This window comes from Urocitellus parryii, chromosome 8 (genome assembly GCF_045843805.1).
Source record: "Urocitellus parryii isolate mUroPar1 chromosome 8, mUroPar1.hap1, whole genome shotgun sequence".
Classification (NCBI taxonomy): Eukaryota; Metazoa; Chordata; class Mammalia; order Rodentia; family Sciuridae; genus Urocitellus; species Urocitellus parryii.
In genome coordinates, this window is record NC_135538.1 from 143338312 (window position 1) to 143359645 (window position 21334).

Genomic DNA, 21334 nt, shown 5'->3' on the forward strand with positions numbered 1-21334 from the left:
ACTTGCTAAGATTTGTATCCTCTTAGCAACACTTTACAACAGCTTTAGGACATAGACACCATTTGCCCCTATTTTCCAGATGAATAAATGAAGGCAGGAAGTGCCCACATCCTGGGATGGTATTCCAAAAATCCCTTGGAAACCAAACCAGTGGAGGATGAAAGAAGAAAAGCATTACTAAATAAAATCTCAAAGAATCCACAAGCTTGTCAGTCAGGGTGGTGCACACCTGTGATCCCAGTGACTTGGGAGGCTGAGGCAGGAGGATCACAGGTTTGAGGCCAGCCTTGGAAACCTAAGAGAGACTTGCTAGTATCTTCCTCTTGCTGTCTCATTAGCTAGCTTCATTTGAGACTGGGTTAGAGGCCTGGTGAGCTATGAAATGAGTCAAGTCATTTCACAGAGAGGAGCAGCCAAAGACCCCGGTGATGTATGACTGGAAACAGCTGCTCCGCCTGTTTGCCTGGTGGTGTCCGGAGATGGGGAGGCTTTGCACCAGGATTTCTTAGCCTTGCCCTCCTGACTGTTGGGACCAGGTCGTACTTTGTGGTGGAGGGTGGGCTGTGCTCTGCACTGAAGGACGGTTGGCGGCTTTCCTACTGCCACCCCAACACTGTTCTAGACTTTACCAGATGTCCCCTGGGAAGAGAAATCACCCGGGGTTCAGAACCACAGATTCATCCCTGTTTTAAGGAAGCCCTGCCCTGGCTGCTAGGAGCCCGTATGTTAAAAAGAAATAAACAGTGACAGCCTTGCTGTCCTCACCTCCACCCGGCCCCCGCAAGCCCCACATTGTCCAGCATCATGCTCCTTCACTGCCCCAGCTCCAGGGCAGCTGACCTCTTGTGCCCCCGGGAAGCTCCCGCCCTGCACGTCGCCCTGTGCCTGCTGCCTGGTGCAATCTCACTCCCCCCCTGGGGTCAGCACCTCCTCCGTGAACCTTGCTCTAGTTTCTTAAGGCCCTTGTCCCTTCTCCTCCTCGTTTCCGGAGGCCAGGGACTCCGTCTCAGGCTCCTGTGGCTCACCATGTCCAGCCACAGTGCTGGGCGCAGACGTGGTCATGGCAGGAACACGGGGAACCGAGGCCTTCGCCCCCCAGGTGCTCAGCCCTTTGGGTGTTTCTTCCTGCCTGTGGCGGACCGCCCACAAGGCCCATCGCTGGGCCCCTGGGCGCGTGAACTGACCCCTTTCTCCCCCTGCAGGCTCCCTGGCCATGAAGGTCTGCAGGAAGGACTCCTTGGCCATCAAACTCAGCAACAGGCCCTCCAAGCGAGAACTGGAGGAGAAGAACATCCTGCCCAGGCAGACGGACGAGGAGAGGCTGGAGCTGAGGCAGCAGATCGGCACCAAGCTCACCAGGTAAGACAGCGGCATCCCCTGCCCCCGGACAGCAGGACCCCAGCTACTCGGATGTTAGCAGAAGCTTATGGTCCCAGTCAACAGCCAGTCCTCGTGCCTCTTAATAACTTCCTGCTTTAAAAAGCCCATGGAAAGCTTCCCATGTTGTCCCCAGGGCGGCTTCTACTGACCCTCTTCTTTACTAGCCAGATTTTGGAAATGTCATAGGAGTGGGGTTTGCTTAAACACGAGGTAATCAAGTCAGCCACTCTCTGCTGCGGTGCCACGTGGCTGGTGGTGATGCCTCCTTCGTCCTCTGGACTCTCCTTCTGTTGAACTGAAATCCCCACAAGTGCCCCTCCGGTGGTCTTATTGTCTGACCACCTCTCCTCTCATGTCTCCAGAGGGCTTGGAGACAGGGGTCCTGGCCTCCCCGGGTCTCTTCTCCCAGGCTACATACAACCAGATCTTATTGCTGGGGGTGGGGACAGGTGGATAGTGTGGCTCTGGGCTGCCTCCTGACCCAGCTTATTCAAGTTTACACAAAATGCCAACAGAGCTCCCCTTAGGGGGCTCCGTGAAAGGGAAGGCGCAGACCTGGACCCTAGCCACACCCCCCGCGCTCAGCTCCACCTGCTGAGAGTGGGCATCCTGGATTATCACTTCTGCCCCTCGACTCCCATTTCCCTCCCTTTGCTGCAGTCCATGCAGAGCCGCAGGCATATCGGAGGCAGATGGAGGGCTTCTCTGCAGTTAGAGTGAGATGCCAGCACATCTGGGTGCCCAGCACAGCTTCCTGGGGGGAGGGAGAGAGAGCAGGAGAGATGTGGGAGGCGTGGCAGATGAGTGAGGTTGGCACCTGCTTGTGCTCCGTCGGCCCTGCCACCTGGTGTTGACTGACAGAGTGGAAAGGGACATTGTTCCAGAGCGTACTCCAAAGAGAGACAGCCCCTAGCCTCTCATGCCTGGACATGCACCACCACCATGACCTGGCAGGCACAGCCACCAAGCCCGGAGGCGTCAGAGATAGAGACCATCCATGACCAGAAAACATTCTCTGTATTCAAGACTTTGTTCTGGGAATCTCTCAACCCTCTCTCTTTTAAAGCAGAAAGACTCTTGGAATTCTTAAAATCCACTGGAGGTTTTCCTGTAGGAGGCCTCTGCTCCCAACCTTCTTTCTTTATGGTCAATAGCAAAAGATAAGCTGACTGGGAAGAGAGAGAGAGAGAGAGAGAGAGAGAGAGAGAGAGAGAGAGAGAGAGAGAGAGAGAGAGAGACCGAGGTGGAGGTGGAGGTGGAGAGGCAGCTTTGGGGTATTCAAAGCACTGAGTTGGCCCCCTTCTCTGAATCCGTATCATCTATGTTCACTCTTTCAACCGAAGTCTCTTTTTTGTGGTGAGACTCTGACAGGGGCCGGGATTAGAGAAGTCCAAGTGTATAGCAGGTTGAGGTTGGGTGGAGTTCGGTAAATCAGGCAAAGAGACCAAATCTCACCCCAAAGTCATGTTTGATTCACATCTAAAGAGTTTTATGGATGATCTCATTTAGAATGAGATCTCAGCTCCTGTGCCTCCAGAAGCTAACCCTCATCCCGAAACCAGGGCAGATTGAAGGGGAAGTGAGAGAGCCAGGGACCAGGGTGACTGTGACAGGCAGAGCCATCCTAGAATCAGAAGCTTGGCTTCTAGGAGCTGTTGGCCCTCCTTGGGGCTTGCACTAGGTCATCTGAGCACCACGTGCAAAACGTGGGTTTCATCATTGCAAAAGGGAACTCAAAGAATGTGGCAATCCGTTGTAGGGTTTGCATTTCTGAAGCGGCCAGGCTGTAGCATTCTCTGACTGTGTGAGGCAGCCGCCAAGTACCGGAAACCTTCAGCTCTTGGAAAAGCGCGTGGCCAAGTCTGCAAGTCCTCATGGAGTGAGCAAGATGGAAGCCACCATTTTAGCCTGACAGTTGTAATAGCATAAGAAAAGAAAAAGAAAAAATAGCCTAGCATTCCACAAAGAATCCCAAGGTAGGAGGAGGGGACGGAAACACCAAGAAAAATGATGTCAGTTTTTGCAGAACCTTCTAGTGTTGAGGCAGTTTCTGCATAAAAATGCAAGAATTTTTGCTCTTCCAAAAGTATCTGCTTGGTGTTGTTGGACGGATTCTCCTAAATCTCTACCGAGAGGTCACTTGGTTTTTTAATAACGGATAACTATTTCATACAGCCACTGTTGGGGAAGTGGGGACTGCAGTAGATATGAAGGTGACCAGGAGGGTGTGTACTGCTTCTGCCCCTTATGTATACACACTCCAGGACAGCATGGAGAACCCCCGGGTGAACAGGGCCGTCAGCTGGGGATGAAAGTCGTAGGATTTCTATTTAAGCTCAGTCTGTGTCGATCTTTATAAATCTGGTTCTCGTGTTGCTGTTGTTCTGTGTGTGGTACATCAGGCCGCAGGGCTTGTCTCTTTCTTATAAATGAAGAAGTGGCACGTGCTCACCTTTCTGTTGGTGGAGCTCTCCACACACACACTGCTGGTCTGAGGGTCACTTTTCACGACCGGGAGAGCAGGACTTTTCCCTCCAGTGACCTCTCGTCAGTGAAGTGCAGAGACCGCAGGGCAGCTGGTCACCCCAGCGTCGTGGTGTTGGCTGGGAGCCTAAGATCTGGGTGTTGGTAGGGTCCGTTGCTCCTGGAGACTGTGGGGGGGAGTCTGTCAACGCCCCTCTCCCAGCGTCTGCTGGTTTGCTGCGTATCCTTGTCCTGCCTGGCTCTGAATGTGCATCACTCCAGTCTCTGCCTTTGGTCTTCGTATCTCTGGGTCCACGTGACCCTCTTAATAAGGACCACCATCATGTCCTCCCTTTGACCTGGTGACCTCTGTAAAGACCCTGTCTCCACATTCTGTGGTGCTGGGGTTTATGCTCTCAACATAGAAATTTGTGGGAGACAGAATCAACCTATCATTCTTGGATAAACATAAAGTGGGTCTACCAAGAAAAAGGACCATGTCCTCAAATGCTTATGGAGACCAACAGACATTGCACAGAAGTGAAGCAGGCAGTAAGAAGATGATCGATGATGAATGTGGGGAGCTGGGGTGAGATGAAAGCCCCCATGTAAAAGGAGCCATCACTATTCAATTTCAACCCCCCACTATCGTTTTGAAGAAATGAAGGGCCGATTTGTCAGCTCTTCTGAGATATATCTAAATTTTTAAAATGAGAACTCCCATTTTAAAAACCATTATTGTTAACCAGCTTTCCATTGCTACAACAAAATGCCTGAGATAATAAACTTATAAAGAGGATAGGTTTATTTTGTCTCACAGTTTGGGAGGTTTCAGAGTATGCTCTATTGACCCCATTGCCATCAGGCCTGTGCAAGGCAGCACATCATGGAAGGGAGCATGTGGTGAAGCAGAGCTGCTCAGACCTCACGGCATCCAGGGAGCAAAAAGAGAGAGGAAGAGGAAAGACCCAAGTCCCACAATCTATTCTAAGTGTACCTCCCCAGTGGACTCTCTCTTAAAAGTTTCCACCACCCCCGTGGACTGCAGACTAGGCTTTCACACCTCAGCCCCTGAGGATACTTACCCAAACCATAGCCACTAGAGAGACCAAACAGTATACTTATAGGCTGAATTTAGCCCAAGGACCCCGGCTCAACCCTGGGCCCCATGGTTTCCATCTCAGACCTGACAGCCGTGATTTATCCTACTGACAGGGTGTCCACGAAGTCTCTGTGAATGCACAGCAGCAATGTTCTGCACTTTAGACCGTCAATGGGAGCATGCCCATGTGTGTATCTGCAGCAATTTGGAATTAACTTCTGTAGGATCCAGTTTATTTTGAGAGTGCTTATTTGTGTGGCTTGACCCTGAGGAGTTGCGGCGGGTGGTTCTCAGAACAGGTGTCGGCTGGGTTGGAGGAAGGCATTGATGGACACGGCCCCACGGCTCACCTCTCCTTGACTCTCAGGAGCCTGGGGCTCAGGAGCAGGGGTGAAGAGCCTGGCAGGGTTGATGTTGTGATCTTTACTGAAGCTCTGGAAAATCGCTGAGCCCCCAGCGGCAGATGGGATGTGGGTCCCACCTTTAGAAAGTGCCACAACCTGCTTCTCTTCTTCCTGCTTGTCATCACCACTGAAAAAGCTGCTTCAGTCTTTGTGTTTACACGAGGGGGTGAGATAGGGAAGTGGACAGGTCAGATCCTTCCCGTGAGACCTAGCCCGGACACCTTCTTTCATTTAGGACTTAATAGTAATTCTAGAAAGAAAAGAAAATGTATCCTAAATTTTATATTAGACCTATAAGTAGTACACACCGTCATCACTCCAGTGCATGGAAAACAATATGTACAGAGGATCATGTGCTGCTTTCAATCATAATGTACCATTCAGGGAGAAAATTGAAACCCGTTTTTTATGCTCATAGCCCAGTCAATAACATACAGTAACTCTGCGTCGTATTTATGGTTTGGGAAAATTGATGCTGTTCAGCCCGACCCAGCAGCACCTAGCTCCAAAGTGGCAATCAGCATCTCCCCCAGGAATCTAAGGACTGATGCGAAGTGAGCGCTGGCCCCTCCCTGCACTAGATAATTTGTTCTGCAGAGAAAACACTTTCTAAAAATAGGAATACCAATCAAAGGCTCTGTGAGTTCAATTCAGCTTGGACTGACTGAGGGTCCCTGGGTACACATCACTGTGACTTCTCCACTTGGAGAGAGAAGGGAGGAAGATAAGACTGGAGTGAAAGCTTTGGGGTATCTTCCGTGAACATTTGGTCCTTCCAGTTTTGTCCTCCATCGTCACCGTCATCGTGGTCATCGTTATTATCTTGGCTTGAAATGGGACACAGCTTAGAGAGGAAAGGAAAGAGGGCACTGGTAACTGCCTGGGTGGGAATGGCTCCGGTTGGGGGGACTTTTCCAGGGATTGTGACACCTCACATGAAACTGAAAGTAGGTACCAGTCACCTGCTGAACCTTCAGGAGGGAGCACGTCATGAGGATGAGTGTGACTCGATGTAGTTCCTGAGCAGCGTGGCATTTCCTGACCCATCGAGGAACAAGCTACATTCAGATCATGGGACATCTTTTATGAGCTTTCTGCACACATTAGAAAATCCTCTCTAAAAACCCAGGTAGGGGTTGTGGCCCGGATACATGTGGGTCATCCCGTCACAGGGCCCCACAGGGGATGGGCAGCTCAGAGCCCTGGCGGGCACGTTGGCCGCCTCTTGCCCTCTCCAGCTGTTACGAATGCAGTGAATGGTTAACCCTTGACATCCTGCCATCAGGAGGGAGGACCTGAGCCCTGACTGCATGTGTGTGTGTGTGTGTGTGTGTGTGTGTGTGTGTGCACGTGCACACGCCTGTCTCAGGAGGAGAGGACTCATGGTCTGCAAGCACCATCCAGAATGTCACGGAACAAAGCCGCGTCTTCTGAGCATGTTTGCATCCGGGCTCCCAGCTGCCCTGGCCACCTGTGCAGGTTTTTTTTTTCTATGCCATAGTAATAAATAGGTGGCAGAAGTGCTGCTCTTACCCAGTGAGAGCAGAATCAGAGCCAGTGTTTAAAACTTGCAAAGGTTTTTCAAAAAGTCCCTTGGGGACTATGGATCTTTTGTTTTTGTATTTCATAGTTTTTGTTGTTGTTGTTGTTGTTGTTTGTTTTTTTAAGGACTGGTTATTCCAGCAGCTTCCCTACTTTGGGTGCCCAGCCTTATTCACCTCTAGACTAACCAGGGAAGGGATGAATCTCTGGACTTCCGTCACGCTGCCATTTCAGGGGCTTCTCTGAAATCGGGTGAAGGGGAGACTTCAAAGACCATCCTACTGCTCACAGCCTCCTTCTGGCTCTCGGTGATTTTCTTCTTATCATTATTGAGCAAATCCATACGATTCTTTTTTATTATTTATCTTAACACAGAAAGGCAGGCTCTGGTTCAAGGGCTCTTTGGCTAAATGAAAGTAGAATCCTCCTGTCCACATTTAGATGCGGCCTCTTGGGGTGATGGAAAAAAGACCCCAAATGAGCATTGCTTCTATTTCAAGGAAAACTACCTACTCGACCCTCTGCTGTTGATAAAATCCTCTCCCATGCGTATCTCGTCTAATGATCTTCACAGAAGCCTTCCAAGGCAGCTGCGGTTGGGACTTCCACTTGGTAGGTGAGGAAGCTCAGCTCATCATCTTAGAGAGCATCAGTGACAAAGAGAAGCACATCTTCTAAATCCGGGGCTTTCCTATTTTCTGCTGAGAAAAATTTTAGTTGGCCTTTAGAGTCGTTGGATTGAACTCAGGAGCACACAACCTCGGAGCCACATCCCCAGCCCTCTTTTGTATTTTATTTAGAGACAGGGTCTCACTAAGTTGCTTAGGGCCTCACTGTTGCTGAGGCTGGCTTTGAACCCACGATCCTCCTGCCTCGGCCTCTCAAGCCTCTGGGATTGCAGGTGTGCGCCACCGCACCTGGCTCATGACCCCAGTGTAACTGGCAGGGAGGCTGGAAAACATAGTTGAGCCCTGGAATATTCAGTGGATGTAAAGTGTCCTCACACCTCGCTGTCCCCCGCAATGGCTGCGGGTCTTCCTTACTCAATGGTTCATGCAGTCATATAAAAGAGATCATCACAAGTAAAAGAGATTTGATTAAGAGACCTTTCACAATCGGGGTTTGGAACGCAGGGCACGTGGTTCATCTTCGTGGAGCGGGTCATGTGGATTGCCAGAAGCATCTGTCCTGGAGTGAGTGCATGGTTACCCAGTGAACTTGCTCCTGAGGTCCAGCTTAGTAAAGTGATGGATGGGAATCAAAATTATCTCATTGAGAGGGAAAAAGGACCCCAAATGAGCATAGCTTCTATTTCAAGGAAAAACTAGCTACATTACAGTTGGAAAAAAAAAAATGAGTTTGTTTTATATGAGTGTAAGATTAATTCTCCAGAGATACAAGTTGCTAGGGGAGACCACGGACCTCATGTTCAACAAACTGCTGGTATCTGATGGTATTGATGAGCACCTAGTGTATGCACAACGCTGTACCAGGTATCATTTAAATAGCTCCTGGATCATTATTAGCCCTAAAAGTACAGCTCAGCGCTACTCAGGGTACACTCATGTTCTCTGGACTAGTCTAGGTTGTTAATGGTGAATTTTGTGAGGCAGGGACATATTCTTCTGGAGCATATTCTTTTGAGGAGGCTGAATTTATTTTAGATTATTTCTCTTACTATCTCTTTTCCTTTAAAATATCTCTAGAAGACTAGGTGTGGGGCAGGGCCCTGGGTGATTTAAAGCTGACTATCTAAACATTTGGTTCAGAGTTTCATTTCTCAAACCTCTGCATTCATACCAACAACTTCAATTCGAGTGGTTGGACCACTTGTCTTGCAGTAGCATAATTTCTTCTTCTTTCCTACAACCTTTTGACCCACTTTCAAACTAAAGCAGTCACAAGCTTGTTATTTTGCTCCTATTTTTATCCGTCGGTCTGTCAGTCACTTGTGAACTCACCAAGGGGCAACCAATGACTGTGAGTCAAATCGTTTTAGGAAGCATCTGAAGAGTGGCCCCAACTTTGGTTGACAAGCCATTTGGTCACATAGGACATTACTTCAAATGTCTGCTTTAACCTTCAGATTGACTCATTCAGAATTTTTGGTCTCTCCAAGGTTGTACCTGTGCCCCATGGGAGGCCACTGGTGAATTCCTTCCCCTATTTCACAGCTACACCTGGAGGAACTTAAATGACAACTTCTCGTCACCGTGTCTGATATTCTTAATTTTATGGATAAGGAAACTGAGGCTGGTAATATTGGGCTACTCACCAAGTTCACATAATTTGTGGCTGGATTAGGATTTAAAACCAAGTTCTCTGGCGCCAGCCACCGTTAAAAATTAATATCCCTCCAAAAAAGGAAGAAAAGCATTCACCTCTCACGGGAAGAAACAGGCCGACTATTTGCTAGAAAGCACTGCAAATCACATTTCTCGGTCGACTGTCTCCATTTGGAAAGAACCGAGAAAATTGATTTCAGAAGCAAGACAAATGACTGAAGGTGTAGGTTTTGAATTAAGTCCCTGAGAAACAGTTTTAGGAATCCAAAGGCCCATGAAACAGGAATCTCTGGATTCTCCCATACTTAGATTTTCCTCATGGACACGGTCATTCCCCTTCATCCCACGTTAGGAGTTAAAAGAACATTTTTATTAAATGTGCAATTGAGAGCAAGAGAGGTCCCCTCATCTAGATCTCTGATGGGTCCTCGTGGCTCAGTAGGGTGCCATTGATGATTTTGAAGAGCTGGGGGTGTAAGCTCAGTGGTGGTGCGTTTGCCTGGCACCTGTGAGGCCCTGGGTTTGATCCCCAGCACCACCCCAAATACCAATCATTATTATTGCTCTCTTGAAGACTGAGCAGGTATTTTTGAAGGATCTCAAAAATGGTACCTTTACGTAGAGTTGTCCTATTCGAGCGATTCTATTCACCCCACACCCTTTTTTTTAGTTGTAAACGGATTTAGTATCTTTTTATTTACTTATTTTTATGTGGTGCTGAGGATCAAGCCCAGTGCCTCACACGTGTGAGGCAAGTGCTCTACCACTGAGCCCCAGCCCCAGCCCAATTCTCTCTCTTAAATGGTAAATAGATCTACAATCATCTATATTTATTAAGAATCCGTTCTTTGTTTCAGTGGTGAAGTTGGTATTTCCAGTCTCCAGAGTAATTTCCATGGTCTATAGGGCTGTTTCCTCTCTCACACTCCACTTTGGTTTGATTGGGTGTGATTTTTCTGCAGCTCCTACACAGAGCTCACACATGGTCCTGAATATTTAACTAGCAGAACTGGATTACCACTGAAAATTTGCCATGCAGTTGTTTTTTCATGCATCCCTGTACATTTTTGTTTACTGGCAAAATACCTCAAATCTCATGCAAAATGCTAATAAGAGTAATTCATTTTATTTGTCTCCATTATGTTCATTTCACTCCTCTTAGAATGCCCAGATATTTACAATAGCCTCAAAAACTTATATCTATACGCCTAATTGAATAGTAATTTCCAGATAGAATATAAACAGGAGAAACCATCCAAAGATACAACCGCTGGAAAAACCTTGTTCTCTGTGATTCTAAAAGCAATCCCTTTGAAACAGAAGTGAATGCACTTCTATTTTAGGAAGTGAGATCATGAAAATCTGATGCTCTGTGCCCACTGAATCATTAAAACAACAGTATTTCAAAACGGGCAGTCGTTTTAGGTCCTTTGAAAAGGAGTCGGCAGACAGATCACCAGTGGGTGCCAACAGGTCCTCAGCTTAGTGGAAAGAGATTGGCCTGCCATGCATCCAGCCCTGCTTTTGACTGTTAGGATTTCCGTCTTAGTGTTGTACTTATCACATTCTCTCTTCATTAAAAGATGCCAAGATGTCATTTCATCTTTCTGTGCATTCGAAGGCCATATGAGGCACTGCCCTGAGCAAATTTGATGCTACCCCCAGGGAGCCTCATCAGCATCCCATTCCAGTGGAGTCCCAGCATGGCCACCTTGAGCCCCATGGTACCACCACCGTCCCTGGGGACCCCCAGTGGGCAGCTTCTCCCTGAAGCCCTCAGTGTCAGTGCCTCACGTCCTTGGCACCTTCCCGACCAGCCTGTCCCTGCCGGCTCTGCCTTGGCTCTCAGTCAAGTTGGCCCTCTGCACAGCCATAACCAACAGGGCCGTGGGGGCTATGGCCGGTGAAATCCGGTTCTCATCACATAGTCAGCCAACAGTGCCTCCGCCCCAGAGGAAAGGACGAAGGAATTAACTTGGTCAGGGCAAAAATAAAATCAGCCCCTTCATTTTAAACCAAAGAGACAAACCAACAAAAAAGCCAATGCCTAGTGTCAGCTTTAGGCCACCGAAGAAATTAGTTAAAATGTGCCATAAATTCACATCATGGATGATGTGGATGTCTATCTATAGGTCAGCCACACTGAGGTATTTGTAAAACCGTGGAACATTTTTTGAAGCATAACTGTTTTTTTAATTTCTATCCAGTTCTTCAAACCGCCTGTTGGACGGGTAATCTTAGGGTACAGTGTCATGGTGAGGCCAACTGAAAGATGGGGCGAGCAGTCCTTCTCAAGGAACATGCTTTCAGGTTCCTGAGACCTCACGGCTGCAGAGCCACCAAAAGTCCAATCCTGACGTGGGCTGACATGCTCGCACCGGGCACCAGCCTCAGAGGAGGCCGGGCCTCAACGCAGAGAAGGTGAAGAATGTGGGGTTACCCAAACAGCACGCCAATGCAGGCAGCCAGCGGGACAGGACAGCCTCCAGATGCTCTGCTCATGATGGTGAAGACGGAGCGGAGTAGGGTAAGAAGTTAGGCCATTGCCACCCGCAGTCCACAGCTCCGGCTGCACTGGTGTTAGAGATTTGAGGGATTGTGGTCGGCCCCGCAGAAGCACTCTTTGTACCATTCGACCTTGACGGGCTTCTCAGTCTCCTGTGTTGAAGGACCCAGCAGAGTACATCTTTCCGAGCAGGGTGAAGGACGACCCCAAGTGGGGAGTCACCCAGTTCCTTTTGCACTGGAGACCCAAACCATTTGCATCTAGTGAGCTGTGACCACTTTGGTTGATGTTTCCAGGAGACAGTTCTCAGGCACGAGTGACACTCTTTGACATGTTGGCCCCCGTTTACAGCCTGAGGGCCAGGGCTGCTCTTCCACCTGTCTTTTTTGGTATGAACACTGTTATGTTAGATATGAGGTGTCCCCCCAAGAGCTCACGTGTGAGACAGTGCAAGAACATTTGGAGGTGAAATGACTGGGTTGTGAGAGCCTTAATTAACCCAATTAGTGAATTAATCCCCTGGTGGGATTAGCAGGGTGGTCACTGGAGATGCCTAGGGTGTGGCTGGAGGAGGTGGGTCTCTGGGGACATGGCTTTGGGGTAGGTATTTTATCTCTGGCCAGGGGAGTCTCTCTCTGCTTGCTGGTCATTATGGGAGCTGGTTCCCTCTGCCACACTCCTCCACCATGTTTTAACTCATTGAGCCCCAAGGGTTGGAGCCAGCCATCTACGGACTGAGACCTCTGAAACCGTGAGCCCTCAAATAAACTTGTCCTCCTCTGAGGCTGTTCCGGTCAGGACTTTTAGTCACAGCCTTGAAAACTCTGACTGAAACAAACTCTTTACCACCAAGTTGCGTTTCCAGTTCTTTCACTTTTTCATTCTTTCTATCTAATTCTGAGAGAGGATCTGGCTAAGTCGCCCAGCTAACCTGGAACTTGCCGTCCTCCTGCCTCAGCCTCCTGAGTGGCTGGGATCACAGGTGTGCACCACCACACCACACAGGCTGCCTATGTCAGTAAAGCTTTATTGGAACGCAGTCAGCAGTCTTTCATTCCACACCATCATGGCAGATGGAGAAGTTGCAAGAGAGGGCAGGTGGCCTGGAAGTGTTTACTGTCTGGTCCTTTGAGGAGGAAAGGAATGACACAATGAAGGACCGAGGCTGAGGACGCTGAGAGAAGGTATCAACCCCGTCACAGTGTTGATGGTGGTTCAGGAAATGTGTCTGCTTCAAACATCTCCATGAGAGGGGGAAACGGTATTCATCTTCTTTGTGCTTATTTCCCTAATAATCAAAATGATTCCGTTTACTTTGACGTAAAGTCCAGATCTGCCCGTGAAGCACCATCTAGCATACAAATTATGCCAGGGATACTGTCCAGTTTTTAAAATTCAATTTATTACCTGAGTCGTTCCAAAAGCTACTCCAAGGACAACCAAGTGCCATAGAAGCACTTAACAAAGGTAAGCCACCAGCCCTGCCAGGCACGCTGCTCCTGAACATAAGTAACTAGGGTGACAACTGTCACCTTGGTTTTGCCGCCGAACTGGATTCTAAGCCCGCAGGAGGAGGTGGGACCAGAGGGAGTAAGGCCAGTGAGTGAAAGGCAGGTACTGAGACCAGACTCCTTGACCTTCAGACCTCTAACATCCTGACAGATGGCCAAACACTGGCTGTCACACGGCTATGAAGAGAGATTGTGTCATCCCAGCTTGCTCGGGAGGCCACGGCAGGAGGATCACAAGATTGAGGCCAGCCTTCGCAATTTAGCGAGGCCTTGTCTCAAGATAAAACATAAAAAGGGCTGTATAGCTCAGTGGTAGGGTGCCCCTGGGTTCAATATCCAGTACTGAAAAAAGAAAGACAGAAAGACGGATGGACAGAAGGAAGGAAGGAAAGAAGGAAAGAAAAAAGTTTTTGCCTATGCACCAGAGAAAGCAGATACTGAGAACACTCTGCATTCCTGTGGGTCATTGTCCCTTTCCAGTGCACATGCCTCTCGCAGGAGAGATGGCCTGGGCTCTTAGTGGCCCAGTGTCCGGCCAGCTGTGTGCAGGATTCTGCAGCCAGACAGGCTCAGCAGGGCGGTGGCCTTTTGTTGGAGACACGTCGGCTGGACCAAGGCGTGGGAGGGATGCTCCCTGACTGAGGAGAAGTCACACCCTCCTTGGCTTCCCCCAGGAAGGAGACAGGTGTGGATGTCACACCTTGGGAGCCGGTTTTGCTGGCGTGGCGTGTCCTGTGGCGTGGCGTGTCCTGTGGGGGACGCTTCAGTCACAGGCACAAGGCTGCTAATGGGATCTGCCCAAGTGTCCCTTCACTGTGGCTTTGAAATCAGTCTGGCTTCAGGCATCAAAGTGCACAGGGGACCGGGGAGGGAGGGTGGGTGTGGGGGAGGGAAGTGTGAGCTGCATTTGATGTGACCAGAAGGGAGGGAATAAAAAACCACAGGAGAGGTGACGCATACGACTGATAGTCACCAGCTGCTGTCCTGTGGCGACGTGTGTAGGAGTTCGGTCTCTTTTGGGGTCTCCTATTTGAGAAGCAGCTTTCTCCACTCTCAAGGAATCTCCCGAGCCCTTGAACAGATGAACTGAAGGATTAGAAAGAAATCTCTTCTATTTATTTTTACATGATGAGGATGAAGTGTCTCTCACTCTTCCTGAACCTCTTCCTTTCTCCGATCTTGTTCCTCATTCACCTCCCGTTCCCATATAAAAAGATTCTTCCCTATTCTGAATCAATAAGCCCATTAAAACGCCCTCTCTCTAGATCGCCTTAGAATTAAGAAAGAAAGATTCAAGAATCGCAAAAAAAAAAAAATGCAGATCCAGACTGGTCAGAAATTTCTAAAACCTGTTACGTTGCTGGAAGAGTCTGGGGAGAGGGTCTTTTGGGGGATAGGTAGAGGAAAATGTGTCTTGTGAAAAGAGTACAGGCCACAGGAGAGCAATTGGAAATTAATAACCACGATTACACCAGCCCCTTGGGCTACTGGGCTATGGATTCAAAAATGAAAGTTTAAAATTGTGGCACCAGGGACCAGGAAAGAAGAGAGGCAGTGAGACCGCTTTGGAGTTTTCAAGTTTGAGTTCCCAGGTCTCTAAACAGCGTGGGGTCTCATCTGAACTTGAGGAATTGCTTTATTTTCCTGAAATAGAAACTCAGAAGAAGCCCCTGAGCAGCTCCAAGGAAAGTAGAGAGGCCCTGAATGAGGAGGAAGGACAGGGACTCCTGTCCCACCCCGGCCCCCAACCCTCCCATCCGGCTTCCACCTCCCCCTCCACCCTCAGCCTCTCCTTGGGAAGTGCTGGTGGCCCCAAGATGAGAGAGTCACCTTTGTAGGGTGACGTTAAAAGCCTGAGTCACACGTATTCCCTAGTTCCTAGAAGGAATCCAGATGACATCTGCAAGCAGAGTCCAGGGGAGGCGTCTTGGGGCGCATTCCTGACTTTCCTTCCCTGGCCTGTCTTGGGCAGTGATGGGCAGTTGTGTGTGTTGTGCACTGAGGCCCAGCACAGCAGAGGCATGGAACCCTGAGAGTTACCAGCTGGTTGATTAATTATGACATTTTGGTATCCTCTGGGCCGTGCCCCTCAGCCTAACCATGACGGTGACTCTCACTAGTGAGCTCCAGAGCTTGCTCTTTGTCCTACCACTCATCCTTGCCCCAGAGTTCTGCGACCCTCAGGAGCAATATTCCTTACAGAAGGAAGGACAGCAAGCACGGGATACAGACAGGGTCAGGTTAAGACACGAGTAGCCAGCCACCCCTCGTAGCAGGTGCTCCTGCCCGAGCCTGCAGCAGGTCTCTTGCTGAGACACAGGCAGCTGCAGGCGGGTGTGTGGACTGATCCTGGGTCCCCCAGGGGTCTCCTTTCCCGAGATAGGCCAGCTCCCCCGAGAGGAAGATCTGTGCCCCCTCATTGGGTAGTAGCAGTGACTAGGGGTCATCAGATGACCTTGCTGAAGGGGCTAAAACAGAAAAGAAAGAAGATGGCCGGTGCTGTGTGGCAGGACTCGCATTGAGGCACACTCTAAAAACCACAGCGGGGGCTGCAGTTGTGGCTCAGTGGTGAGCACTCATCTTGCATGTGTGAGCACCACATAAAAATCAGTAAATAAAGGGGTTGTGTCCATCTACAACTAAAAATATGTATCTGTATTTAAAAGGGGTGGGAAGGACGCCATGGTGCACGCCTGTAATCCCAGGGCTCAGGAGGCGGAGACAGGAGGATCTCGAGCTCAAAGCCTCAGCAATGGCGAGGCACTATGCAACTCAGTGAGACTCTGTCTCTAAAATAAAACCCAATACAGGGCTAGAGATGTGGCTCAGTGGCACCGAGTTCAATCCCTGGTACCCCTCCCCCCTCAAAAAAAAAAAACAAAAAACCAGGAGGGACTCTCAAAGAGCTGGGATACATTGCAGTGATCGGAGGTGACCTATTTGTGTGACCTAGAGAACACTAAATGTAAACATCTGAGTATTTTTTTTTTTTTACTTATTTAGACCTCTTATTTGGAATGTCATTCCCTGTTTAAGCCTCTACCCTTGAAAAGAAACCATGCAAAGATGATTTGACGTAATTGCCATTGTTTTTCATGCTATGGGTCATCAGGGTTGTCGTGGTCATTACCAAGACCACCTCCCGCCATGATTCCCCCCGGGGTCAGCAGCCCAGCAGGAAAGATGGCTCACTTGTGGTGAGAGCCGGGGAGGGCTACGCCCAAGACCAATCACAGCCAGGCGTGGTGGTGCACATCTGTCATCCCAGGGTCTCGGGAGGCTGAGGCAGGAGGATGGTGAGTTCAAAGCCAGCCTCAGCAACAGCAAGGCACTGAGCAACTCAGCAAGACCCTGTCTCTAAATAAAATACAAAATAGGGACGTGGCTCAGTGGTTGAGTGCCCCTGAGTTCAATCCCTGGTACCAAAAAAAAAAAAAAAAAGACTAATTACGAAGGGTGGGCAGCTTCAGAACCCTCAGCGTGGAGCTGCAGGCAGCCTCCAGGGGACAGCCAGGCTTGGCAGATGTGATGAATGAGCATGCGGTCCCCTGTGATGCGTGTATTTAGTTGTATCTTCCATGATAACCAAGAAAGCAGTGGCCACTTGTGTTTTTATATGAAGAGGCTACGGGGGGCTGGGGGGTGGGAGGCCTGTCATATGCAACAGGCTAAAGAGAGGAGCAAGTTCTGAGCTGAGCAAGACCCCCCCCTTTGAGATGCCAAGGCCCAGAGGCTGCCGCAGCATAACTCCAGAGAGCTTCCGCTGTACCTCATCTGCATCTTTTTAATTCCGACGCACCCAGCAACTTCATCAGAGTCAACAGTTACATCTCAAATTGAATTAAATTGTTTTTAGTTGAATAAATCAAATTGAAATAAAATGAATGCAAAGTACAAAAGCAAATGTTAACCCATTCATCTAAACTATGGCTCCTAACTCCAGAATCTTCTCATTTCCAGGGGGTTGAAAACAAATCTCACTTTTCCCCGGATTAGCCAACACTTCATTGCTTTGCCAATCGCTCATGATATCCCCCTCCTTACAGTTGACAGTGACTCGGCCCCTTGCAGGACACACAAGCTGTCTCCAGACGCTCAGGTTCTCTCTGCTGCCCTCTTGTTGCCTCCTGTCCACCCACTTCCTGAAGCAGCCTCTTCCAGGGTTTTATACTGTCTGAAGCCAGTTGTCCTCAAACTTCCCAGTGTGTGAATCTCCTGGAGAGCCCTGGAAACAGCGCAGGCCGCTGGCCCCACTCCCAGGGCTTCTGAGGAAACAGGTCAGAAGCCCAGGAAATTTCATGGTTAACAATTCCTAGGTGATTCTGCTGCTGCTGGCCCGGTGACAAAGTTCTGATTTAAAGAGATGTCTACGATCTTGAGTGCATGGGGGCATTACCTGGGAAGCTTTCAAAGCCATGTGTTGGGCTGGGGACGTAAGTCGGTGGCAAAGCATGGGCTGAGCGTGTGCAAGGCCCTGGGTTCCATCCCCTGCATTGCAAACAATAAAATAAAAAATAAAAACCTGTGCCTGAGTTCTCCCCTCAGATATTCTGATTTAATTTGTCAGGAACGTGGCCCACCCGTGGGTATTTCTTAAAGTAAAGCAGGTGGTTCTCCATGTGCTAGAGGATTGAGAACCACTGGGTCAGGAAATGGGAAGCAGCAGAACTCAGGAAAGCGGACAAAATGCTGAAGGAAGACTGTCAAGAGCAGCTAGAAGTTAACACCTGAGCCTGTGTTTGGTCCTTCCTGGTCTGATGAGGAGTGGTGATCAGGGGCAGTACAGGTACATCAGCTTTGCCTTAGTGTTAGTCTTGCCTTGACCTTGACATTGACCTTGACCTGTCCCCAGATCACATAAACATTGCAGACTCCAGTGTAAGGTGATGAAAAGCCACCTGGTCCTCCTGGGGAAACTGTTCACCTTCACCCTGGGTACCCAGTAAAGCTGTCTATTGGAAGCGAGGAGAAAGGCAAAGCAAACACTAAATTATGTTTTTTAGGGTTTGGGAACAGGCTAGTGATTACCCATAAAGCCCAGCGCATCTTTGATGGCAGTACGTTATCATATCGTCTGTGCATAGTCAATCTTGCTGACGTTGCTCTAACACACAGCTCTGTGGAAGGCCCAGGCCAAAGTCTGGCACATGGAGCATGTTGGATGGATGGATGGATTGGCTGACAGCTGAGTTGGGCTATAGGTGACCAGACCTCCTTGGTCTCTTTGAAGTGTAGACTATTGCACATTATTTCCCCTGTGTTCTTTACCTTTCGGCAGCACCTGATTTGGGCATTCATTTTGATCACTCTTAAAAAAAGAGCCTGTTGCAATGAGTGGGTTCCTTGGTTACCTTCAGTCTCTTAGCCTTTGCTTCACCACTCGGATATTATTCAGAGTGAAATCTCACCCACGGTCGGTGTGGGGCTCACGTCCAGCATCCTAATCCTATTGAAAGTGTTCATTGTGTAGTTTTTAGGTCACCTTCTTGTGGGTCCGAGGCACACACACGGGTCTGTCATTATTTCAAAACTGATTTCCTCGGGACACAACCAGAATTATTACAAGGCTTTCCCAGTTATCATCTCACTGTACCCTCTTTTAGCCATGGGGCCTTGCACCGGGGCCGTGGCCTCTAGAGAATGAGGCCAAAAATATTCTCTTAAGCGTAACCTATTTATCTATTGGAGGGAAGGGGCCTTTTTCAAGCTACCCAAAATACTCCATGCTTTCTAGTTATTTTTGCCAGGGACTTTCTTATCTCGTTCTCGTTTGTGCTCCCAGCACAGCAGTCGGGTTCAGTGTTGCTGGGACCATCTGTTGTAGGAGACACTCACTCGGGCGTGGAGAGGGAAAGCCATAGACTGTACTGACCTTCTGGTCAGTGGAGGCAGGCCGGATATGGGACTCCCGGTGCCTGTCCATCTTCCCCAGTGGGATATCTCTGCTGGCCAGGCTAGTTGTTCATAAGCTGAGGGGAGTGACAATGGAGGAGAAAACCGAAAATTAGCGACTGGAATTGCCGGGCAAAATTGGGCACGTGGATCAACAGTACTGAATCGTTCTGCCTCGTGTGCAGAGAGAAGCACCCAAAGGGCATGGTCCTTAGAGTACAGCCAGACTACTGTTCAGCCTTCCCAGAGGAGCCCCGTTCTGTGGCCAGAACACCTTCATATAAAGCCCAGAGTTCCCTTCCATCCCCATGAGCACAACTCGCAGGGTCGAGGTCGTTTTGGTGATGGTGGTAGATGGTGGTAGATGGTGGTGGATGGTGATGATGATGGTGGTTTTTGTTTGTTTTTTTGCCAGGGATTGAACCCACAGGCACTTAACCACTAGTCACATCCCCAGCCCTCTTTATTTTTATTTTTTTTATTTTGAGATAGGGCCTCCTCGCTCAGTTGCTGAGGCTGGCCTTGAACTCGTGATCTTCCTGCCTCAGCCTCCTGGGTGGCTGATTACTAAGGCGTGCACCACCAGGCCTAGTGTTAGGTAGTATTAATTTATTTAATCCTCAAACGTCTCGTGAGCCCCTTCAGTGCACCAGGCACTATGCTGGGAGCCAGGAACACAGAAATAAGTGCGATTTGTGGCCTTCGGGTGGTCACAGCGCAATGGGAAGCTCCCCCTGTGCCTGAGGCCACCAGGGTGGTGGACGAGGCCATCGCCTGGTCGGAGAGCTGCCAGGACGGTTTGGTGCGCTGGGTGGCACTTGGCCTCCCTAAGCCCCCAGTGTGGGACTGTTCCTCCCAGTTAACCAGGAGTAGAGGCAACGAGGAGCCGGGGTCTCATGGCACTGGCTGGGGCCCGACAGGAAGTGACTTAGAACATTGTTCTTAGTGCACTGTGAGACCCCGAGGCTGTTAGCAGAGGAGGGGACCCTGAGCTGCAGCTTCTCCACCCCCCTCCTCCTTGGCCCATTGTAAACACAAAAATTCCAGGAAAACTGATCCCGATGCAGTTAGAGGATTCCCTCCCCTCCACGGCACAGAGGTGGAAGGGTGAGGCTTTGGGGGTAACGCCGGCTCTTCTGAGGTCACGCCTGTTAAGTACTGGACACAAGGTGGTCACTGGATGCACAGTACTGCCTCTGAAGCCGCTCTGAAGGACAGGACACTGGGGGCTGTCCTCCAGCCTGAGATCTGGCCATGAGCAGGAGCCGGGAGGAACAGGAGCAAGGCTGCGGAAAGCCCAGCAAAGAAAGCAGATTAAGAAGTCGCCGTCAGAGGTGCCGCCGGAGAGTGAGAGTTGGACAAAATGAGGCCTTTGGTCAAGCGGTGAAGCCACTGGTGGCCTCAACAAGAATGGACTCAACAGAGCGGGCTTCTCGGCCGTGGCCCAGCTTTAGGCTGGATAACGCTTGGTGGTGGGGGGGGGGGTGCTGTCCTGTGTTTGCAGAGGGTTTAGCTGCAGCCTGGCCTCTGCCCACTAGATGCCAATGACACGTGCCCAATCACAACAACCAAAAATGACTCCGGACCTCGCCCAGGACAGTGGACAAGTGGAGGCCTGGACCCCGCATTCAGGACGTCTGACAGCCAAGGGCAGGTGGTGGGCGCTGGAGGAGGAGGGGGTAGGACAGGTTGTCGACCGTCGTTGTTTTGCTGTTCTGTTTCCAGTGGACACTGCAGTTGTTTCCCGTAGGGAAAGAACTAGATGAGAGAGAAAGCCGCCTCTGTCACCGTTTCACAAACATCAGGCATCTCCAGTTACCAGGCTCTGCCGGGCTGCGGGCACACAGCGTGAACGAATGATAAGGGCTTCACCCAAAACTATTAAACACTTGAAACTGACGGCAAAGCGTGGAACCCCAACACGGGGCCTCGCTCAGCCTGGTGGTGAGTGAGGCCTAGGGGCGCTGCCTTGGGACCCCGTGGTACAAGCACAGGGCACAGGAGGCGCAGGACAATGAGGAGGCACCTTGAGCAAGAGCAGGGAGCACAGGACGAGGTGCTCGGGGCTTAAACTGCCCTGTCGGGATGGCCCCGATGACCCAATGAGAGAGCCTCAGGCCAGGCCTGCGCATCTGCAAGGAATCCAGAGGACAGGACGGGGACGCTCTTGGCAGGGGCCAGATCAGGAAGGATGTCACAGGACAGGCAATGTCATCGTCAGATCCTCCCTCTCAGATCTGCCCTCTGCC

General features: G+C 50.0%; 1 protein-coding gene across 4 annotated transcripts in view; it reads left to right on the forward strand.

Annotated features, from left to right (window-relative positions):
* LOC113179846 (phosphatase and actin regulator 1) overlaps positions 1 to 21334 on the forward strand; it is a 287810-nt gene that overhangs the window by 243855 nt on the left and 22621 nt on the right. For all 4 annotated transcript variants that reach the window (XM_026384595.2, XM_026384593.2, XM_026384589.2 and 1 more), the window contains one exon: positions 1203 to 1359. In XM_026384595.2, coding sequence (XP_026240380.1) covers positions 1203 to 1359 — 157 coding nt within the window. The remainder of the gene's footprint in view (positions 1 to 1202; positions 1360 to 21334) is intronic.